The sequence below is a fragment of the Propithecus coquereli genome, unplaced genomic scaffold (assembly GCF_000956105.1).
Source record: "Propithecus coquereli isolate 6110/MARCELLA unplaced genomic scaffold, Pcoq_1.0 Scaffold77, whole genome shotgun sequence".
In the NCBI taxonomy this organism is placed as follows: domain Eukaryota; kingdom Metazoa; phylum Chordata; class Mammalia; order Primates; family Indriidae; genus Propithecus; species Propithecus coquereli.
Window position 1 is genome coordinate 9125803 of NW_012153840.1, and position 17438 is coordinate 9143240.

Genomic DNA, 17438 nt, shown 5'->3' on the forward strand with positions numbered 1-17438 from the left:
CCGCTCCGGGTGTCCGCGAACCGCCGGCCAATCCCCGCTGGCCTGGGGTCGGACTAGGCTCTTTCTCGTGGTGTCTGCCAGATTCGCTTTTGGGTGCCGGGTTAGTGTATTAAAAAAAAAAAAAAACTCGATACTAGCGTTGTCAGTGTCTTAAAGATGTTTGCCTTAAATTGTTTTTTTGTTTTCGCCTTCGCTTGACCTTGGGACCCCCCTCTCTTTTCTCACTTTACACCCTGAAAATATTCTTCATAGGATTACAATGGTGGAGGGTGAGGTGAAAACATGGTATGCGATGTATGGTATTGACATTTACATTCACCTTGTTTATTGACACTTAATTGACCACTGGCAGTGTTTAAATGCCAGACTACCAAGTATTTTACAACTTCATATGTTGAAGGTTGACTCTGAATACTTAGTTGATTGCCCTGATGAAATTACCAAAAGGCTGCCTGGTGTTCTTTAACATTTTTAATAACCATTTGAAAGGAAAAAATGTATATACAAAATGCAGATGATTCATTAACTTATTTGGTAGCTTCAAAGACAAACTGTTAAAGGGGAGTGACAAATTTTTTTATTTAAATCAGAAAACAGACTCTTGGACTTACTGGAACAATGAGGTTATTTGACAGAATGCTACATTAGTTGGCTGTTACTATTTCAGTGGTTAAGATAATTCTGATGAAAACATTTAGACTGGTAACGGAGTTTATCTTAGAAATGTTTCTCTGAGCCTCAGTTTCCTAAACTATAAAACTTTTAGTTAGTGCCTGGCTTAATAAATGGTAGTTTACCGTTGTTGTTGTTTTATTATTTCTGCAATAGCTGAGCCCATTGGAGGGCTCCCCAGAGGTGATAAATTGAGGTGCTTTACAAGGTAAAACAGATAAATTCCTAAGAGAAAAACAGAGATATTTTGGACTTGGCCTGTCAATACTTTATTAGCAATTTCTTACAGAATTTCAAATGATTTAGCCATGGATTTGGAATGTTCCCTGATCACTGGCCAGAGCAAATATCCTGAAGTTAGCTAGTGCTACCCAGGGTCAGATTCACCAGGAGCAACTTGTTCTGCCCGAATAAAAAAGAGCTAAGGAGGATATTATCCTTTTGGTAGTTTAAGAATGTAAATACCAAAAAGAATTATTACTAGAGTTGAAACACAAATGAAAGGAGCAAATTTTTTTACCCCTGTCATTAGTCCCTGTGGTAAATTTTTCACATAGTAAACATTAAATCCTTTCCCACACACACAGATTAAGAAACTGATTCTCAAACTTCAAATGAATTAATGAACTTGCTCAGAATAATAATGGACTTGTTGGAAAAGTAAGCCTAAAATTCAGGGACCTATATTGGACCACTAAGTCTCACTAAGCAAGGAAAATCCCAAACTTGGGTTGTCATGTGACAGATTTTCAGACCAAGTGATAACTCTTCCCCAGAGTGGGTATTCAGTAGATATTTCTGGGATATGTCCTCAGTAAACAGCAATCTTAGTACATAAGTGTGATCCAGTACCTTCCTGCCACTTCATGGAGAAAGGACTTTTTTTGTGTCTTCTTCAATTTCCCTTAGAAATTTAGACGTTAATGTTTACCATCCTTCCGTAATCTCAAAAGATGGACTACAGCCATGCAGTGTCATAGCCAATGAGGTCTACCTGAGGCACACGATTATTGCTAATTGAAAACTTTTCCCAATACTTAAAGTTGGCATTGGCAATTTTTGACAGTCTCTATGGAGACTGAACCAAAAAAAAAAAGGGGACTATAACACCAGTAGTTGACCTAAACTCAATACCATAAAATATAGCTGTGGGGTAATAAAGTTGATTTTCCCTATATGGTAGGCTAAGATTTGTTGACTATCTCTAGTTTATTTCTCAAGTGTACTGTACTACTCCTTGGGCTCCAGGGGGCGAATCGTGAATTCCTTGATTAATTCAAGAGCACTAGCCACAGTAGCCATATTCGTCTAGTGTCTAGTCTATGATTCTTTATTTTCTGGTTAAAAAAAAAAAATTATACCTGCTACTGAATGCTAATTCTCGGATGATTACAGTTGCTTAGGAGAGGTGGAAAAGAGCCAACATTAGCGCAGGTTGTGACAAGTTAAAAATACTAATACCATGGTTTCCCAGTAAGTAACTTGAGAATGTAGTTATTTTAATTGAGTTACCAAATATAGCTTCACCTTCCTAAATCTCACTGGCTACACTGCATTCATTTAGGGAACATTCCGGAAAAGCTTTCTGCTTCCATTTTAACTCTTTGTGCTTGAGTGTGGGTGTGAACATAACCAAAGGTTTATTTTTCCCAGAACAATTTTCTGATGTTTCAGCTTTTTGTTCAGCTTAATAGTATATTCTCATGAATTCTTCCCGCCCTGTTTTCTGCCTTGCTCAGTTTCATTTCCAGGAGATGGAAAAAAGTGAAAATTCCTCAAAATCGTATTGTTTTCAACTTTTGGTACCTTGACTACTGTAAGAATATATATGTCTGAATAATTTGAAAACATTAATCTCTAGACCATATATTGTCAGCTTTTCATATAGTGAGGAATGTGACTTAATGCATAGAAGAATCAAATGGGTTTCTTGTATTATGGTTCACACAAGTAGAATATAAAGGTAATAGCTAACACTATGCCAAACTGTTTAAAATGTTTTTACTTACAATATCTTTTTTTTTTTTGAGACAAAGTCTCGCTCTGTTGCCAGAGCTAGAGTGCTGTGGCATCAGCCTAGCTCACAGCAACCTCAAACTCCTGGGCTCAAGCGATCCTCCTGCCTCAGTCTCCCACCACACCCGGCCAATTTTTTCTATTTTTAGTAGAGATGGGGACTGGCTCTCACTCAGGCTGGTCTGTAACTCTTGACCTCAAGTGATCCTCCTGCCTTGGCCTCCCAGAGGCTAGGATTACAGGCGTGAGCCACCAAGCCTGGCCCCATTTACAATCCCCATTTACAATATCTCTTTTACCTATATAAATGCATTTGATAACTAGAGAATACTGTAACACTCCTTAAAGAAAAAGGTTTATATATAGTAAGTGCATTACAAGCCACACCTTAGGAGGCCCAGAATCAGAAAATATCAGGGTGGTAGCTGAGCATGGTGGCTCAAGCCTGCAGTCCTAGCTACTGAGCCCAGGAGTTCAAGGCTACCGTGAGCCAAGATCAGGCCACTGCCCTCCAACCTGGAAGACAAGGAGACCCTGCCTCTAAAAAGAAAAAATAGGCTGGGCGCAGTGGCGCATGCCTGTAAACCTAGCACTCTGGGAGGCTGAGGCAGGTGGATCGTTTGAGCTCAGGAGTTTGAGACCAGCCTGAGCAAGAGCAAGACCTCGTCTCCACTAAAACTAGAAAGAAATTGGCCAAACAACTAAAAATAGAAAAAATTAGCCAGGCATGGTGGCGCATGCCTGTAGTTCCAGCTACCTGGGAGGCTGAGCAGGAGGATCGCGTGAGCCCAGGAGTTTGAGGTTGCTGTGAGCTGGGCTGATGCCATGGCACTCTAGCCCGGGCAACAGAGTGAGACTCTGTCCCAAAAAAAAAAAAGATATTGTAAGTAAAAACATTTTAAACAGTTTGAAAAAAGAAAAAAAATCAGCGTGTGTAATAGGGAAAAAGGCACAATCATGGTATTTACAACTAATTGATCACAACCAGTTACAGATTCCTTTGTTCCTTCTCCACTCCCACTGCTTCACTTGACCAGCCTCAAAAAAAAAAAATTTTAAAAAAAGGCACAATCATTTCCGACTCTATAAATACTAAGGTACGAGTTCCTAAATATTCTCAAAGGAAAAAAAGAGGCTAATAGCTTAGCAACTTTTAAAGTGATCTCAGTCACCTTTTGATCCATCTGCCCAAAATTAGAATTCAAATATCAAAATTAAGTAGTTTAAATTTTTAGAATTAGGCCGGGCATGGTGGCTCACGCCTGTAATCCTGGCTCTCTGGGAGGCTGAGGCGGGTGGATTGTTTGAGCTCAGGAGTTCGAAACCAGCCTGAGCAACAGCGAGACCCCGTCTCTACTAAAAATAGAAAGAAATTAATTGGACAACTAGAAATATATAGAAAAAATTAGCCGGGCATGGTGGCGCATGCCTATAGTCCCAGCTACTCGGGAGGCTGAGGCAGTAGGATCACTTGAGCCCAGGAGTTTGAGGTTGCTGTGAGCTAGGATGATGCCACGGCACTCTAGCCCGGGAAACACAGTGAGACTCTGTCTCAAAAAAAAAAAAAAAAAAAAAAAAATTTTTAGAATTAAAGAGTACCATTATAGGCTGGGTGTGGTGGCTTCATGTCTGTAATCCCAGCATTTTGGCTGAGGTGGGAGGATTGCTTAAGGCCAGGAGTTCGAGACCAGCCTGGGCAACATAGCAAGACCCCTGTCATCTCTATAAAAAATAGAAAAATTGACCAAGAATGATGGTGCACGTCTGTAGTCCCAGCTACTCAAGAGGCTGAGGCAGGAGGATTGCTTGAGCCCAGGAGTTTGAGGCTGCAGTGAGCTCTCATGATGCCACTGCACTCCAGCCTGGGCAACACAGTGAGAACCTGTCTCTAAAAAAATACATAAAATAAATAAATAGAACCATTATTTGTTAAATCACATTATCACACATTAAATCACATTATCTTTTTTTTTTTTTTTGAGACAGAGTCTCACTCTCTTGCCTGGGCGATCCTCCTGCCTCAGCCTCCCGAATAGCCGGGACTACAGGCATGCACCACCGTGCCCAGCTAATTTTTTCTATATTTAGTTGTTTGGCCAATTTCTTTCTATTTTCAGTAGAGATGGGGTCTCGCTCTTGCTCAGGCTGGTCTCGAACTCCTGAGCTCAAGCAATCCTCACACCTCGGCCTCCCAGAGTGCTAGGATTACAGGCGTGAGCCACTGCGCCCGGCCAAATCACATTATCTTAAACAAGTTATTTAGGCAAAGAGCATTTTTATTATTTTAGAATAAACTTCTAAAATGTTTATGACTGAAGTTTATAAATACAAACATTTCCCCATAAACTACTACTCATTTGGCAGAGTTAACATCATCCTCAGCAAACAATAGTGTTTCCACCGCACCATTGTGTTGGATGATCTTGGAAGAGTTTAAATCACCTTAATTAATACAGTTAGCTGATTATATAGATGGCATTGTCATACTGAGTTCAATGAGTTTCTCGCATTCTAATTTTGAACTCATGAGATTGACAAGCAAAAAGAGGAATTAAATAGTATGCCTGGGTTAGTAGGTTATTTTAAATTCCAGACACAGCTGATAGGTCTAAATCTGTTCCCTTCTTTTCTAACCACGTTCCTTTATTCACTTAACTATATATACACATGGTCTCAAATGCTTGCCTGTTAAGTCCGGGATATCAAAAATACTTTTCTCAAGAACTGAAATTTAATTTTATTTTGAATTTATTTTAATACACAGGTTTTGTATGTTTAGTACAGAAAGAAAATGCATGCAAGCAAAAACAAAATGAACCTTCCAACCTAGAAAAAATGTTAACTTCACAATTTGTTTCTAGGCATATGAACACATATAACAAATTGGGTAATCCGATTGATTTTTCACTTAACACTATAGTGTGAACATCTTTCCATTTCAATAAATATCTACATCATCATTCTTCAAGCCTTACATAGTAAGGCTAAAACATGATGCTTAAATAACACCCTGTTAGGAATACAAAAAACCCACTCAGTTCTCAACTACAGAAACATTACAGATTTAAGCACTGGATTTTCACAAGGTGGATGAGCTGACCCTGACGGACTATAGTTTTTTTTCCCTACAAACATCCCACTTCCTGGCAACTCAGACTTTCTTGTCACAAAGCCTGTGCAAGTAAGCTATTGGCTGGGCTCCTGGGCCAAGGAATGCTGCCGCTGCTGTTAATAGCTGTGCGAACAGTCCTTCTATGGGCAACAGGCTGCCCGCCTGGGTACCTGAATGTTTTCTTACTTGGGCCTGTGCTTCCCATGCCGACCCTGAAATTTAGACCAGATGCATTCTCAGGGGAAGACGACGTGGGATTCTCAAGTAGAAGAGAAAGCCTACAGTTCTCATGTCGGAGAGGGAATAAAAACAAAATGTCTTCTCCAAAGGCTGTGTCGACCTAGCCAGAATCAAGGAATGACAGCCACGTCCCAGGGTGCCTGGCCTGCCCTGAGACCCACGTGGGCCGGCGCCTTCATCAGGAATACCTTTATAAAGACCCCCAGGCTGCGGGTGGGGCTGGTCCTCTGCAAAACAGAACTGAAGGTGAAATTGGGGTTTCTCTAAAACTGAGCAAAGCGTACCTTAAACTAAAGAAAAAATGGCTTCCAAGTGAGGAGTCTTTTTTTTTTTTTCTACAGTTACGTTGAAAGTGGTACTGTTATCTATTGGAACCAAAATGAGGGAGATTCCTTCCTTCCTCCAATATGGCACAGGGACTGTCACTCTGTTGAATGGCCTCGTCTTCTAGTGTTTTAGGCAGTCCCCGTCTGACCTTGAGCTGACACTCTCCGCACCGTAGTACTCCTCTCATGGAACAGGAAAACCTGCTCCAGGAAGGCCACCGTGCCCCCCAGCAGGCCTGCCCCCTTGGGCGGACAGCTCTGGAGCCTGAAGTGGCGTCTCTGACTTAGAAACTAAAACTATGCCTCCTAAGCAGACAAAAGTTAATGACTGTGTTGTGGAGTTTGAAAGTCCTGCAGGAACCGCGGGGCTGATCCTGAATCTGGCCCGGTGTCACTTATGAATGCGCCAGGAAAACAAAGTCACCGAAAAACCTTATACTTGTTCGTGCTTTGGTCTTTGAATTGTAAAAATCTTATCGTTTGAATCTGTCCCGTGACAGGGTTATCTAGCAACCCTAGAAAGGAGCGGAACTCAAAAACAAAAACAAAGCCTTCCTACCAAGCTGCCCAGGGGCTCCGGGGCTCCTGCAGTTGGGAAATCTGGCGCGAAAGGGGGTGGCTTCGGTTTAGGGCGCCGCGCTTGCCTCGCCCGGATTTCGTTCGGCAGCCGGGCCGGGGAGGGTGGCGGGCAGGCCCCCGGGCCCGCGCGCAGCGGCGCCTCCCTCGGAACTGGCACTTGTCACCCGCCATCCCCGCTCAGGCGTCAGCGGGAGGCGGCAGGAAGCCCGGGGAGGGCGGAGGGAGGGAGGGACGGAGGGAGGGAGCGAAGCGCGGGCGGCGGTGACTCAGCCGGGGGAGCCCGGGGCGGGCGGCCCACGCGGGGGAGGCCGGCCCGCGCGCTAGGGCCGGCGGCCGGACGGGCGGCGCCGCCGGGCCCGGAGCGGTTAAGTGGGCGGCAACCCGCTCCGCCCGGGCCCGCCCCCCGGAGGCCGCGGCGCCCAGACGTATTTATAGCGACGATGCCGGGCGCGCCGCGTCTCTCCGCAGGCCACGGCCGCGGCGTCCCAGGTCCCCGCAGCCCAGGCACCATGGAGCGGCCGGCGCCCCTGGCCGTGCTGCCCTTCTCGGACCCTGCGCACGCCCTGAGCCTGCTGCGCGGCCTGAGCCAGCTCCGCGCCGAGCGCAAGTTCCTGGACGTGACCCTGGAGGCGGCAGGCGGGCGCGACTTCCCCGCGCACCGCGCCGTGCTGGCGGCCGCCAGCCCCTACTTCCGCGCCATGTTCGCGGGGCAGCTGCGCGAGAGCCGCGCCGAGCGGGTGCGCCTGCACGGAGTGCCGCCCGACATGCTGCAGCTGCTGCTCGACTTCAGCTACACGGGCCGCGTGGCGGTGAGCGGCGACAACGCCGAGCCGCTGCTGCGCGCCGCCGACCTGCTGCAGTTCCCGGCCGTGAAGGAGGCGTGCGGCGCCTTCCTGCAGCAGCAGCTCGACCTGGCCAACTGCCTGGACATGCAGGACTTCGCCGAGGCCTTCAGCTGCGCGGGGCTGGCGAGCGCGGCTCAGCGCTTCATACTGCGCCACGTGGGCGAGCTGGGCGCCGAGCAGCTGGAGCGGCTGCCGCTGGCGCGCCTGCTGCGCTACCTGCGTGACGACGGGCTGTGCGTGCCCAAGGAGGAGGCCGCCTACCAGCTGGCGCTGCGCTGGGTCCGGGCCGACCCGCCGCGCCGCGCCGCGCACTGGCCGCAGCTGCTGGAGGCCGTGCGCCTGCCCTTCGTGCGCCGCTTCTACCTGCTGGCGCACGTCGAGGCCGAGCCTCTGGTGGCGCGCTGCCCGCCCTGCCTGCGCCTGCTGCGCGAGGCGCGCGACTTCCAGGCAGCGCGCTACGACCGCCACGACCGCGGGCCCTGTCCCCGCATGCGCCCCCGCCCTTCCACGGGCCTCGCCGAGATCCTCGTGCTCGTGGGCGGCTGCGACCAGGACTGCGACGAACTGGTCACCGTCGACTGCTACAACCCGCAGACGGGCCAGTGGCGCTACCTGGCCGAGTTCCCCGACCACCTGGGCGGGGGCTACAGCATCGTTGCGCTGGGCAATGACATCTACGTGACAGGTGAGTGGGCTGGGGGTTGGCCTGCTCCCCCCGGGGTGGGGGGCGGAGCCCACCTGCCTTTCGGGAGAAACAGGACCTGGAATCCGAGGGCCGCTCCTGAGTCCAAGCTGGGAAACGGGTGCCTGTGCTACCTGAGATGATACTTTCAACCTTGAAGAAAGACCCCTTGTGTGAGCGGGGACAGGTAGCTGCTTGTGGGTCTCTGCCCCATGAGGCCGGGCCTGCCAGGCTGAGCCAACTCCCTGCCCCGCAGGTGCCTCCCCCCATGTGGTTGAAAGGCACTGGGACATTCAGCCCGCACAATGGGCGCTTTCTTTTCTCCTTAAGGAATCCAGGACTGGGTGGGAGGCTGACGCCCAGTGAGGCATCCCTTCCCCATAGGGGATTTCTCCCTCCCTGCTGGGCCCCGTGGCTCCTGACTCACTCTTTGTCACCGCTGACAAGGTTCCCTTGGACTTGCACCTAGGCTCTGTGCTGTGGTCACATGGCGTTTAGGCTGAGCTAGCCAGCAACTGTAAACAGGGTCACATGTTCAGAGATTTTCTTCCAGTTACTTGGCCCAAACCCCAAAACACTGCCAAGTCATGGTGGGCGGGTCCCAGCCTGCCTGATTCTTAGGCTTCTCCTACATTTTTTATTAAAGATGAATCCTAGTTCAAGCATGAGCTACCTCCTTCCCAGGGGCAAGGAGGGGCGGTCTCTGTGACTGCTATATAAGGAAAGAACCGGCCAGGCAGGCATTGGAGGCTCTGTTATCACACCAGGAGCTAGGGATGGGTTATCACAGCCACTGTGCCCCACCAGGCACGTCGGGACAAAGCCCACTCTGTGACATGCTCCAGCGTTCCAGTGGGGCTCTCACCTGACAAGGGGGACACGTCCCAGCCCAGGGAAATCCTTGGCCCTCTGGCCACAGCTTCCTTGGCCTGATCCAAGTTCAGCCTCTGCCCGCGAGTACCTCGAGGTTGTCCCCATGTTGGTTGTGGACTGTCATCGTCATCCCCCCCACCATGCCCCAAGTCTGGCCAATGACTTTGAGCAGAGAACTCCTTCCCAGAACTGGCCAAACTCGCCCCACTTCCTGCACACCCTTCCATAAATGTCATAGCTGAGCAGTTAATCCTTTGGGTTTAGGCAGGTGGCTGGGTTATTCCATCCAGCTGCCCGTAGGGAATTTCAAGGGGGCGAGAAAGCTGGCTTCAGCTGCCTTCCACACAGTTCTGTTTTGGAAGGGAGGCCATCAGAGTGACTTTATAAAAGGTTTGTTGTAGAATGTCATGTCTGCTCCATCCTGTGGCGCCAGCCTCGGAGGCCAAGGGGTGCAGCCCCGGAATTTGTGGGGTCCCTCACACTGTGGGGATTCTCATATCCTTAATAGATACAGTATAATTTATGATTACAGCCAGTACTGTTTTATTTATTTCACTTTTTATTGAAATAAAAATACAAGTATATATATCACACTTGTACAGCTTGGTGAATTTTTCCAAACAAAACACACCTTGTAACCTGGACCAAAGTCAAGGGCTAGAAGCCCAGAAGTGCCCTGTAGCATTGTGTTAAGTCTCTCGCTTACAGAAATGGATTCCTCTCATCTCGTCCTGGCACAGCCTTGGTTAGAGGGTGCCCAGGAAGCCTAGGATTTGGTGACATGCCTGTGGCTCCCCAGGAGAGCTACCCCTGAGGCCTGATGCTCTGGTCCGCTTGAGATGTCTGTATGTGGAGGGATCCAGATGGAGGCTGCGCCCAGGGCCTTTGCTGGGCCGGCAGAGGTGGGCACAGTCACCTTGCTGGCAGTGGTCAGCGTGTGCATTGCCTCAGCCACAGCATGGAGCTTCTGGCCTGGGCTTTGGGGAGAGAAGATGTGAGTTTAGGGAGAGGCCCTCGCAGAAGCTCAGGAAGGCACGGCAGGTGACTCACCTGAGTGGGCTGACGGTCTGCCCATTGTGCATCCTGGCAGGTGGGTCCGATGGCTCCCGGCTCTACGACTGCGTGTGGAGGTACAACTCGAGTGTGAACGAGTGGACGGAGGTGGCGCCCATGCTGAAGGCCCGGGAGTACCACAGCTCCTCTGTGCTGGACGGACTGCTGTACGTGGTGGCCGCCGACAGCACGGAGCGCTATGACCACACCACCGACTCCTGGGAGGCCCTGCAGCCCATGGCCTACCCCATGGACAACTGCTCCACCACCGCCTGCCGTGGCCGGCTTTATGCCATCGGCTCCCTGGCCGGCAAGGAGACCATGGTGATGCAGTGCTACGACCCGGACACTGACCTGTGGTCACTGGTGGACTGTGGCCAGCTCCCGCCTTGGTCCTTCGCCCCCAAGACTGTGACTCTGAATGGACTCATGTACTTTGTCAGGTGAGTCCCCGGTGCCTGGTCTGCCACGTGTGTGGTATTTCTCACCAGGTCCTGTGCTAAGGATGTCAGCACTGTTCTCCCCACTTCACAGATAAGGAAACTGAGGCCAAGCTGGGATCAGGGGCTGGGACTTTCTGACCCCAGGGTGCTTGTTCCACCCCTTTTCTCACAGCAGTTCTGGGTTTTCTTAGTCGAACCATCCCAAGAGTGATGGAGTTAGGTTCTTTGAGGAAAAGGGCTTAGCTGCATCCTGTCAGCACAGAGCAGAGACAGGCAGACAGTGGGTCACTGTATCTGCTGGTCTTGCGGCCTGTCTGTCACAGCCAGATGCCCCTCCTGACTGGGCAGCGAGCATCTGGGAGGGGCCAGGAGCCCCCTGTCTGCTGCTCACTGTTGTGGGCCTGTTCACGGCTGCTGCTCCCTCCCTGGCCTAGAACCTGCCTTGAAGCTGCAGGGCCAGGAGGGAAGGAGAAGGAATGGATGATTGACGGTACCCTCTGTGCCCTTCTGGCGTGGGCTTTTTTTTCCCCAGGGTACAAGTGCTTTGATTACATAAATTGCCTTTGCACTGCCCAACTGTTCTGGGGGTTTGACCTGGGAGCCTTGGAGGATGTGTGCTCTGTCTGCCTAAGCAGCACTGGCCTTTCTCTGCCCCACCCCGAGACAATAGGCTCCTCCCCAAGTTGCTTGTCACCCAGGTGGCTGTGGGGGGGCCATATCATCTTATGCTAGTAAGCAACTGCTCTGAGAAAGCCCTGGAATTTCTGCCAGCTCTGGTCCCATTAGAAGACATCCTCTGACCCTTCACCCAGCTCTTCCTAAGTCATGGAGGTGTCTTCAGAAAGGGGCGGAGATGGCTATAAATACAACCTGTCAGAGTGCCAGAACCTTCACTGCAGCCCCAGCAGGCCGTGGTTCATGCCAAGTGCCTTTGAGAAGGCCCCCCACCCCAGCAGCCTGTGCCCAAGGACAGCAGCCTGTGCCCAAGGGCAGTCACCAGCTTGGAGGCATTTGGGGGCCCCCAGGCCCCTGTTAGCCTTCGCACGTGGGTGGGAGGAGCGAATGCTCTGGAAAGGTTTCTCCCACCAATGTGACCTGAGGGGAAGGAGAAGGTCCCGGGAGCGGGGGCAGGGCCTGGGCGGGGCCCTTCAAGTGTTTGTCCCAGTGCTGCCCTGTGTGTGCACTTCAGCTCTTCAGGAACCTCACAGCCCCCTGCCTGGAATGCCACCTATTTTGAGTGGCTCCCGGATGAGCTGTCCTCAGGGAGGCAGCCTGTGCTGGGTGGGGGCCACAGCCCCAGCGTCCTCCTTGTCACCAGTGGAGAGACTGCTGTCATGGGCCTCCTTCCCCCACAGTGCCCTGTCTTGGGTGAGGCACAGGCGGCCCCCTAGCGGGGGTGCAGAGCCCGCAGAGGAGGAGTGGGGTGCACCGCCCAGCCCGGTGGTCTGCCTGCGGCTTGCGTGTCTGCTGGGAAAGCGGGGAGGGACGGCCCCGCCAGTATTTAATGATCCAGCCACAAACTGTAAAACTGGTTTTACACTTTGAGATGATCGGTGGGGGGAATGAAGACGAGTAACATTTCACAGTGCAAAGTTATGAGAGAGTCAGATTTCTGTGTCCACGAATGAAGTTTCGTTGGAACGCGCCAGCCTCCTCGTGGCTGACCTTGCGCTGCAGTGGCAGCGTCCAGTACTCGTCTGGTCCACGAAGCCTAAAATACTCACTGTCTGGCCCTTTTGCTAGCCCCTGTCCTGTGATCATCATTATGTCTGTTACTTTTTTTTCCTTGTATCTTTGCTTTTCAAGGCTGTGTCTTTGAGCCTTTCACTGTGGGGGTGTGAAGGGGGGCGTTGCTGGGTCTTCGTTCCTGTAACTGAACTTAGCCTGCCGGGCACCGGGGACACAGCAGTGAATGGGACAGCGTTGGGGACTCACAGGGATGTTGGGGACAGTGGCAAGGAGTGGTCCAGGGCACATGGCCTGAAAAGGTGGCTGAGGTCAAAATCGGGAGGAGGAGCAGGAGGCTGGGGTAGGGTGGGTGGTTCGAAGTCTGAGGTGGGAAGGAACATGGTCCTGGCAAGATCTGAAGGGTGCCACCGTGGCCACAGTGGGGCAGGTGCTAGAGGGTGGCAGGTGCTGACAGGCTCCGGGCACCCAGGCGCCTGACCTTTGGGTCTGGGGAGTGAGGCTGGGTTCTGGCCTTGGTGCCTGGAACAGGCCCCTGAGGGCAAGGGAGCTGCCATGGCATCAGCAAACCCAGGTCAAAGGAGGTGGCCTTGAGGGTGTCGGCTGCAGCCTCACCCCAGGGGCTTCCTCCTCGCTCTGACCAGCTGTCCTCCCCTCCGCAGGGATGACTCCGCCGAGGTGGACGTGTATAACCCGGTGAAGAACGAGTGGGACAAGATCCCGTCTATGAATCAGGTAAATTTGCAGACACGTGAGTGTCAGAAGCACAGGCTGGTCCTGTTTTTGCAACCAAAGTGTCGTCATGAGTGTTTGGGACCCACAGCTGTGGTGGCTGAGGCCTGTGGGGAGCTCTCTCTAGTGTCACCGCAATCAGTAGAAGGCTGGGGTTACCCTCCTTTTGTACTTGAGGCTTGCTGAGACACACATACGCTAAATAGGATCCAGGATCACACAGCTTACGGAGCTGTATTTATTGAGCACCTATTATGAGCCAGACAGCAGGAGGGGAGAGAACCAGCCAGTCACCTGGAAAGTGTCCCTCAGAGGGACAGCAACTACAAAGGCCCTGGGGCAGGGGGCCCTGGTGTGTTCCGTGGGATGGCCAGCAGTCCAATGTGGCTGTAGCAGAGGGGATGATAGCAGGCAGGAGTCTTTGGGGACTGACCTTGGGATTACATTTATTGAGCACCGGCTGTGTGCTCTGAACAGGGTCTCCCCTTCTCTGCTTGTTGAGAAGAGAGGCGCTGGGCCTGGCAGTGTAACGGTGTGGAGAGAGTCAGTGGCGTTTGGCCACGCGGGCAATCTTGTTAGCCCCAGACACACATCTGCACCTGCCCACGCCTTGTTTTCTGTCTTCTAACATTCCCAAACCTATCTTGTGATAGCTGACGACATGGTGTACAGCACAGCCAAACATCCTTATGTTTAGGAGATATAACTTGGTATTTCTCCACCGTGCTCATCATAGCAAATTTGGAAAAGATGGAGTCACCGTCCTGTGGTTGGGAGCCCAGGCCTTGGGTCCAGTCCCAGCTCTGCCACTGTCAGCCACGTGAGCCTCAGTGTTCCCATCCCTAGGCGGAGAGGACAGTAGTGCCCACCCCAGAGGGCCGTTGCAGAGGTTCCAAGGGTAACGTAAGGAAGCACTGGGCACGGCCTGCACGCGGGGGGAGCCGGTGGTGCAGTGGCCGCCTGACCACCATAGGACAGGGTCACCTGCCAGACCCAGGCCTGGGGAAGCCCCCTGTTCTCTCAGTTGAGGTGTAGGGAGGGCACTGGCACGTCCTCTGTCTCCAGGGAGTGCCAGGGCTGCCCTCTGGGGGGCGCTGACTAGGCATGCCTTGTCTCCCACGGTCCCTGGGCTGCTGACCTACTCACCCATCCCCTTGGCCCACAGGTGCACGTGGGGGGCAGCCTGGCCGTCCTGGGAGGGAAGCTGTATGTCTCTGGGGGATATGACAATACATTTGAACTCTCGGACGTGGTAGAGGCGTATGACCCAGAGACTCGGGCGTGGAGCGTGGTGGGGCGGCTCCCAGAGCCCACCTTCTGGCACGGCAGCGTCAGCATCTTCCGCCAGTTCATGCCCCAGACCTTCTTGGGCCGGCGTGGCTTCGAGCTGGACAGTGGCAATGACATGGACGCAGGCCGACACCGGCCACCGCAGAACCCAGAGGAGCTGCACTAGCCCCGGCCTGGCCCAGTGAGGGCCTCGGTGCAGGTAACCATCACCTCCTCAGGGACAGTGACCCCGCCTTGTGCACGAGCACAGGCTCTGGGTGGCTGAGCGAGTCCTAGGATCCATCGCCTGGATGGTTCCTGTGCTTTTGGAGCCTGAGTCACAGCTGCCGGCACCAAAGCCGGTTGTGAATGCCCCCCTCAGTTGAGAAGGAGCCACCTTGCTGCCAGCACGTGTCTCTGGCTCCCAGAGGTCACCCCCAGCCTGCAGACCCCCAGCTCACTCATGCGACACACACCCCTCCTGCTGCCGCCACCTGCGCCTGCTTGCTCCCACCTTGGGAGAGGAGACAATGTGGGGGTGACGAGTGAAGGGGAGGGGCTTTCCGTGAGGTGCTGAGAATGGCCTGGAGCATCACTGGTCAGCAGACATTGGCCAGCTGCGGCCCTGTGTCCAGTGCCAGGCGTCCCGGTGAGCCAGCTCCCTAGACAGGGTGGGGGTCTTTCCGCCTAGCTCCTGGCATCTGCCAGGGGCTCACCCCAAGTCACCTTACAGGGTGGGCCTCCCAGAGCTCGAGCACAGGCAGAGGGACTGAGCAGGAACTTCAAGGGGTGCAGAGGGGTCTGCTGAGTTTCCTGTCTCCTGAGGACATGCCGTGGCAAATGCTGCGTCTGCCCCGCTAGTGCGTCCTCACCTGGCCTGGAGACTTCCGCTGGGCCTTCATCCCAGGCCAGTGAAGGAGAGAGGGTGGAAGCCTGCATTGCAAAGCTGTAGCTCCTTCCTGGGAGGCCCCGTGGGTCCATCACTGATGGTCAGCTCAGCAAACAGCTGCAGGCGCCGAGCTTGAGAGTCAAGTCCTGTTGCTTCCAATGGAGCCCTGGGCACGGCTGGCCCTGGTGGTTGGTTCCAAGGTTTGAAATGCTTGCAGTTTGACCATTAAAAGAGGGAAAAGAGAGCTAGAACCAGGGTCAGCTTTGTTTGATTTCCAAACCCACAAAGTGCCATTGCCAAAGCCACTGCAGGAGATGCTCCCAGGGAAGTGCCACGGCGTGGGGACTCCTGGTTTTCTCTTGGAAGCAGGAGGTTTCCAGGGATTGGGTGGTTTGGGCCCCTCAAAGTACCCACAGTAGACTGCATGAATTTGTCCTTCCTTCCCTTGCTAGAGAAGAGGATGTTTAGGCTGCATTTCCTTATTAGAGAAAATGAAAGCAGATGTTTATTAAGTTGCCTTTTCTTAGTAAACTAACTTGTGGAGTTGTGCTCTCACCAGGAAAAACATAGTTTTAGCACCATCACTTAACAAGTTGCACTTAAAACCCTTTCACCAGCCAGATGGCATGGGTGGTTGCCTTAATTTCTCCCAGGACACCACGCAGGGCTGCAGGTGGCCCTGCCTTGCCTCTGTGTGCTCCTGAAGAGCCCCAGTACACTGTCACGCACTGTGGATCTCGTCCCAGAGCCCCCAGCTGGCGCGGTCACAGCCCATAGCAGCCCTTCCTCCTTCATTGGGTCTTCACACATCGGTCATGACCAAGCACCTGCTGTGTGCCAGGCACTGGCGGGCAGGACAGTGGGACAGCACTGTCTCAGCTGTGGTTCCCGCGGGCCACGTGGAACCCCTCTCGCCTCCATGCTTGCTTTATGCCTGGGGCCTTTCCCTGGGTGCCAGCGAGCAGGGCCCAGCTTGCCTGCTCTGTCCGTTGCTCCCTGGGGGCCTCCTAGTCTGAGAATGGTCCTTTGTCCCTACCAGCCCTAGAATTCCCTCCCACAGCCTCACTTAGCTTTGTAGCTGCTGAGTCCCTGAGAGGTGGTTCTTGCTCTCTGGGATGGCTCGTCTCCTGTTAGCAGCAGAGTGTGGCAGGGCACTGCGCTGGGTGCCAGAGAAAACATACCCTGTCCGGTCTGTGACGACCACTGTCACAGCCTCCCAGGGGAGGCTGGGCTGGGAGGCCTTGATCCTGTCGAAGAGCTCTGGGTTCCTGCTCCTTTTGCTGCTCTGCCATGGCCGGCAGCACTCAGTGAGGCCTTTGGTGTGGGCCAGTGCAGGAGAGATGGGCTTGGCTCTGTGCCCCCGTCCTGCTGTAATGTCCTGACCGCCTGCAGGTGCCCTTACCCTGACTTTAGGACAGATTCTGGGCCACCTGGGGATGGGGCTGTCCCTGTGTTACACGTACAGAACTTTCATCTGTCTACAAATTAAATTATGAAGATTCACTATTTAATACTGCCCTACTATATTCTGTATTTATATGACTTCAGAGACTCCTGTGATAAAGGACACCCTCCCTGCAGTGTCCAGCATCTGGTCCTGCCCCAGAGAGTAGGGCGGGTGTGCGTATTTATTTTTGTCTGCTCTGTGGGCTTACGTGTCTGGAATCCTGCTTAATGTCTTAGGATGCCTTTAATACTTTTTCAAATAAAGATATTTCCTATACATTTGGTGTCACTGCCTTTGTCCTCCTGCTGCTGTGTCCTCTGGGCATTCTTTGGGCTGAGGGCAGGTGTTGGGGAAGTGGGGAGCAGCGCGGAGGGGCCCTGTACATAGCGGAAGGGGACAGTTTGGTGAGAACAGGCGCATGCTGGAGGTCTGAGGAGTCTGCCATTTACAAAGGCCTCCAGGCCCCTTTCCCATTTCAAATCCTTACAAAACACGGAGAGGCCTGGAAAGTGCGGGGGTTCGTGGTGACATCGCTTCACCTGCCTGTTCCTGGCTTCAGCCCCATTGGTGCCCC

The 17438-nt window shown here is 52.6% G+C and overlaps 1 protein-coding gene across 1 annotated transcript; it reads left to right on the plus strand.

The window, feature by feature from the left end:
- The first annotated feature begins 7377 nt into the window (after positions 1-7377).
- KLHL21 (kelch-like family member 21) lies at positions 7378-17067 on the plus strand. The gene is made up of 4 exons (XM_012662619.1): positions 7378-8475; positions 10436-10841; positions 13190-13262; positions 14425-17067. The coding sequence occupies exons 1-4, from the start codon at positions 7386-7388 to the stop codon at positions 14713-14715; spliced, it is 1860 nt and encodes a 619-aa protein (XP_012518073.1). The 5' UTR covers positions 7378-7385; the 3' UTR covers positions 14716-17067.
- Positions 17068-17438: the final 371 nt, after the last annotated feature.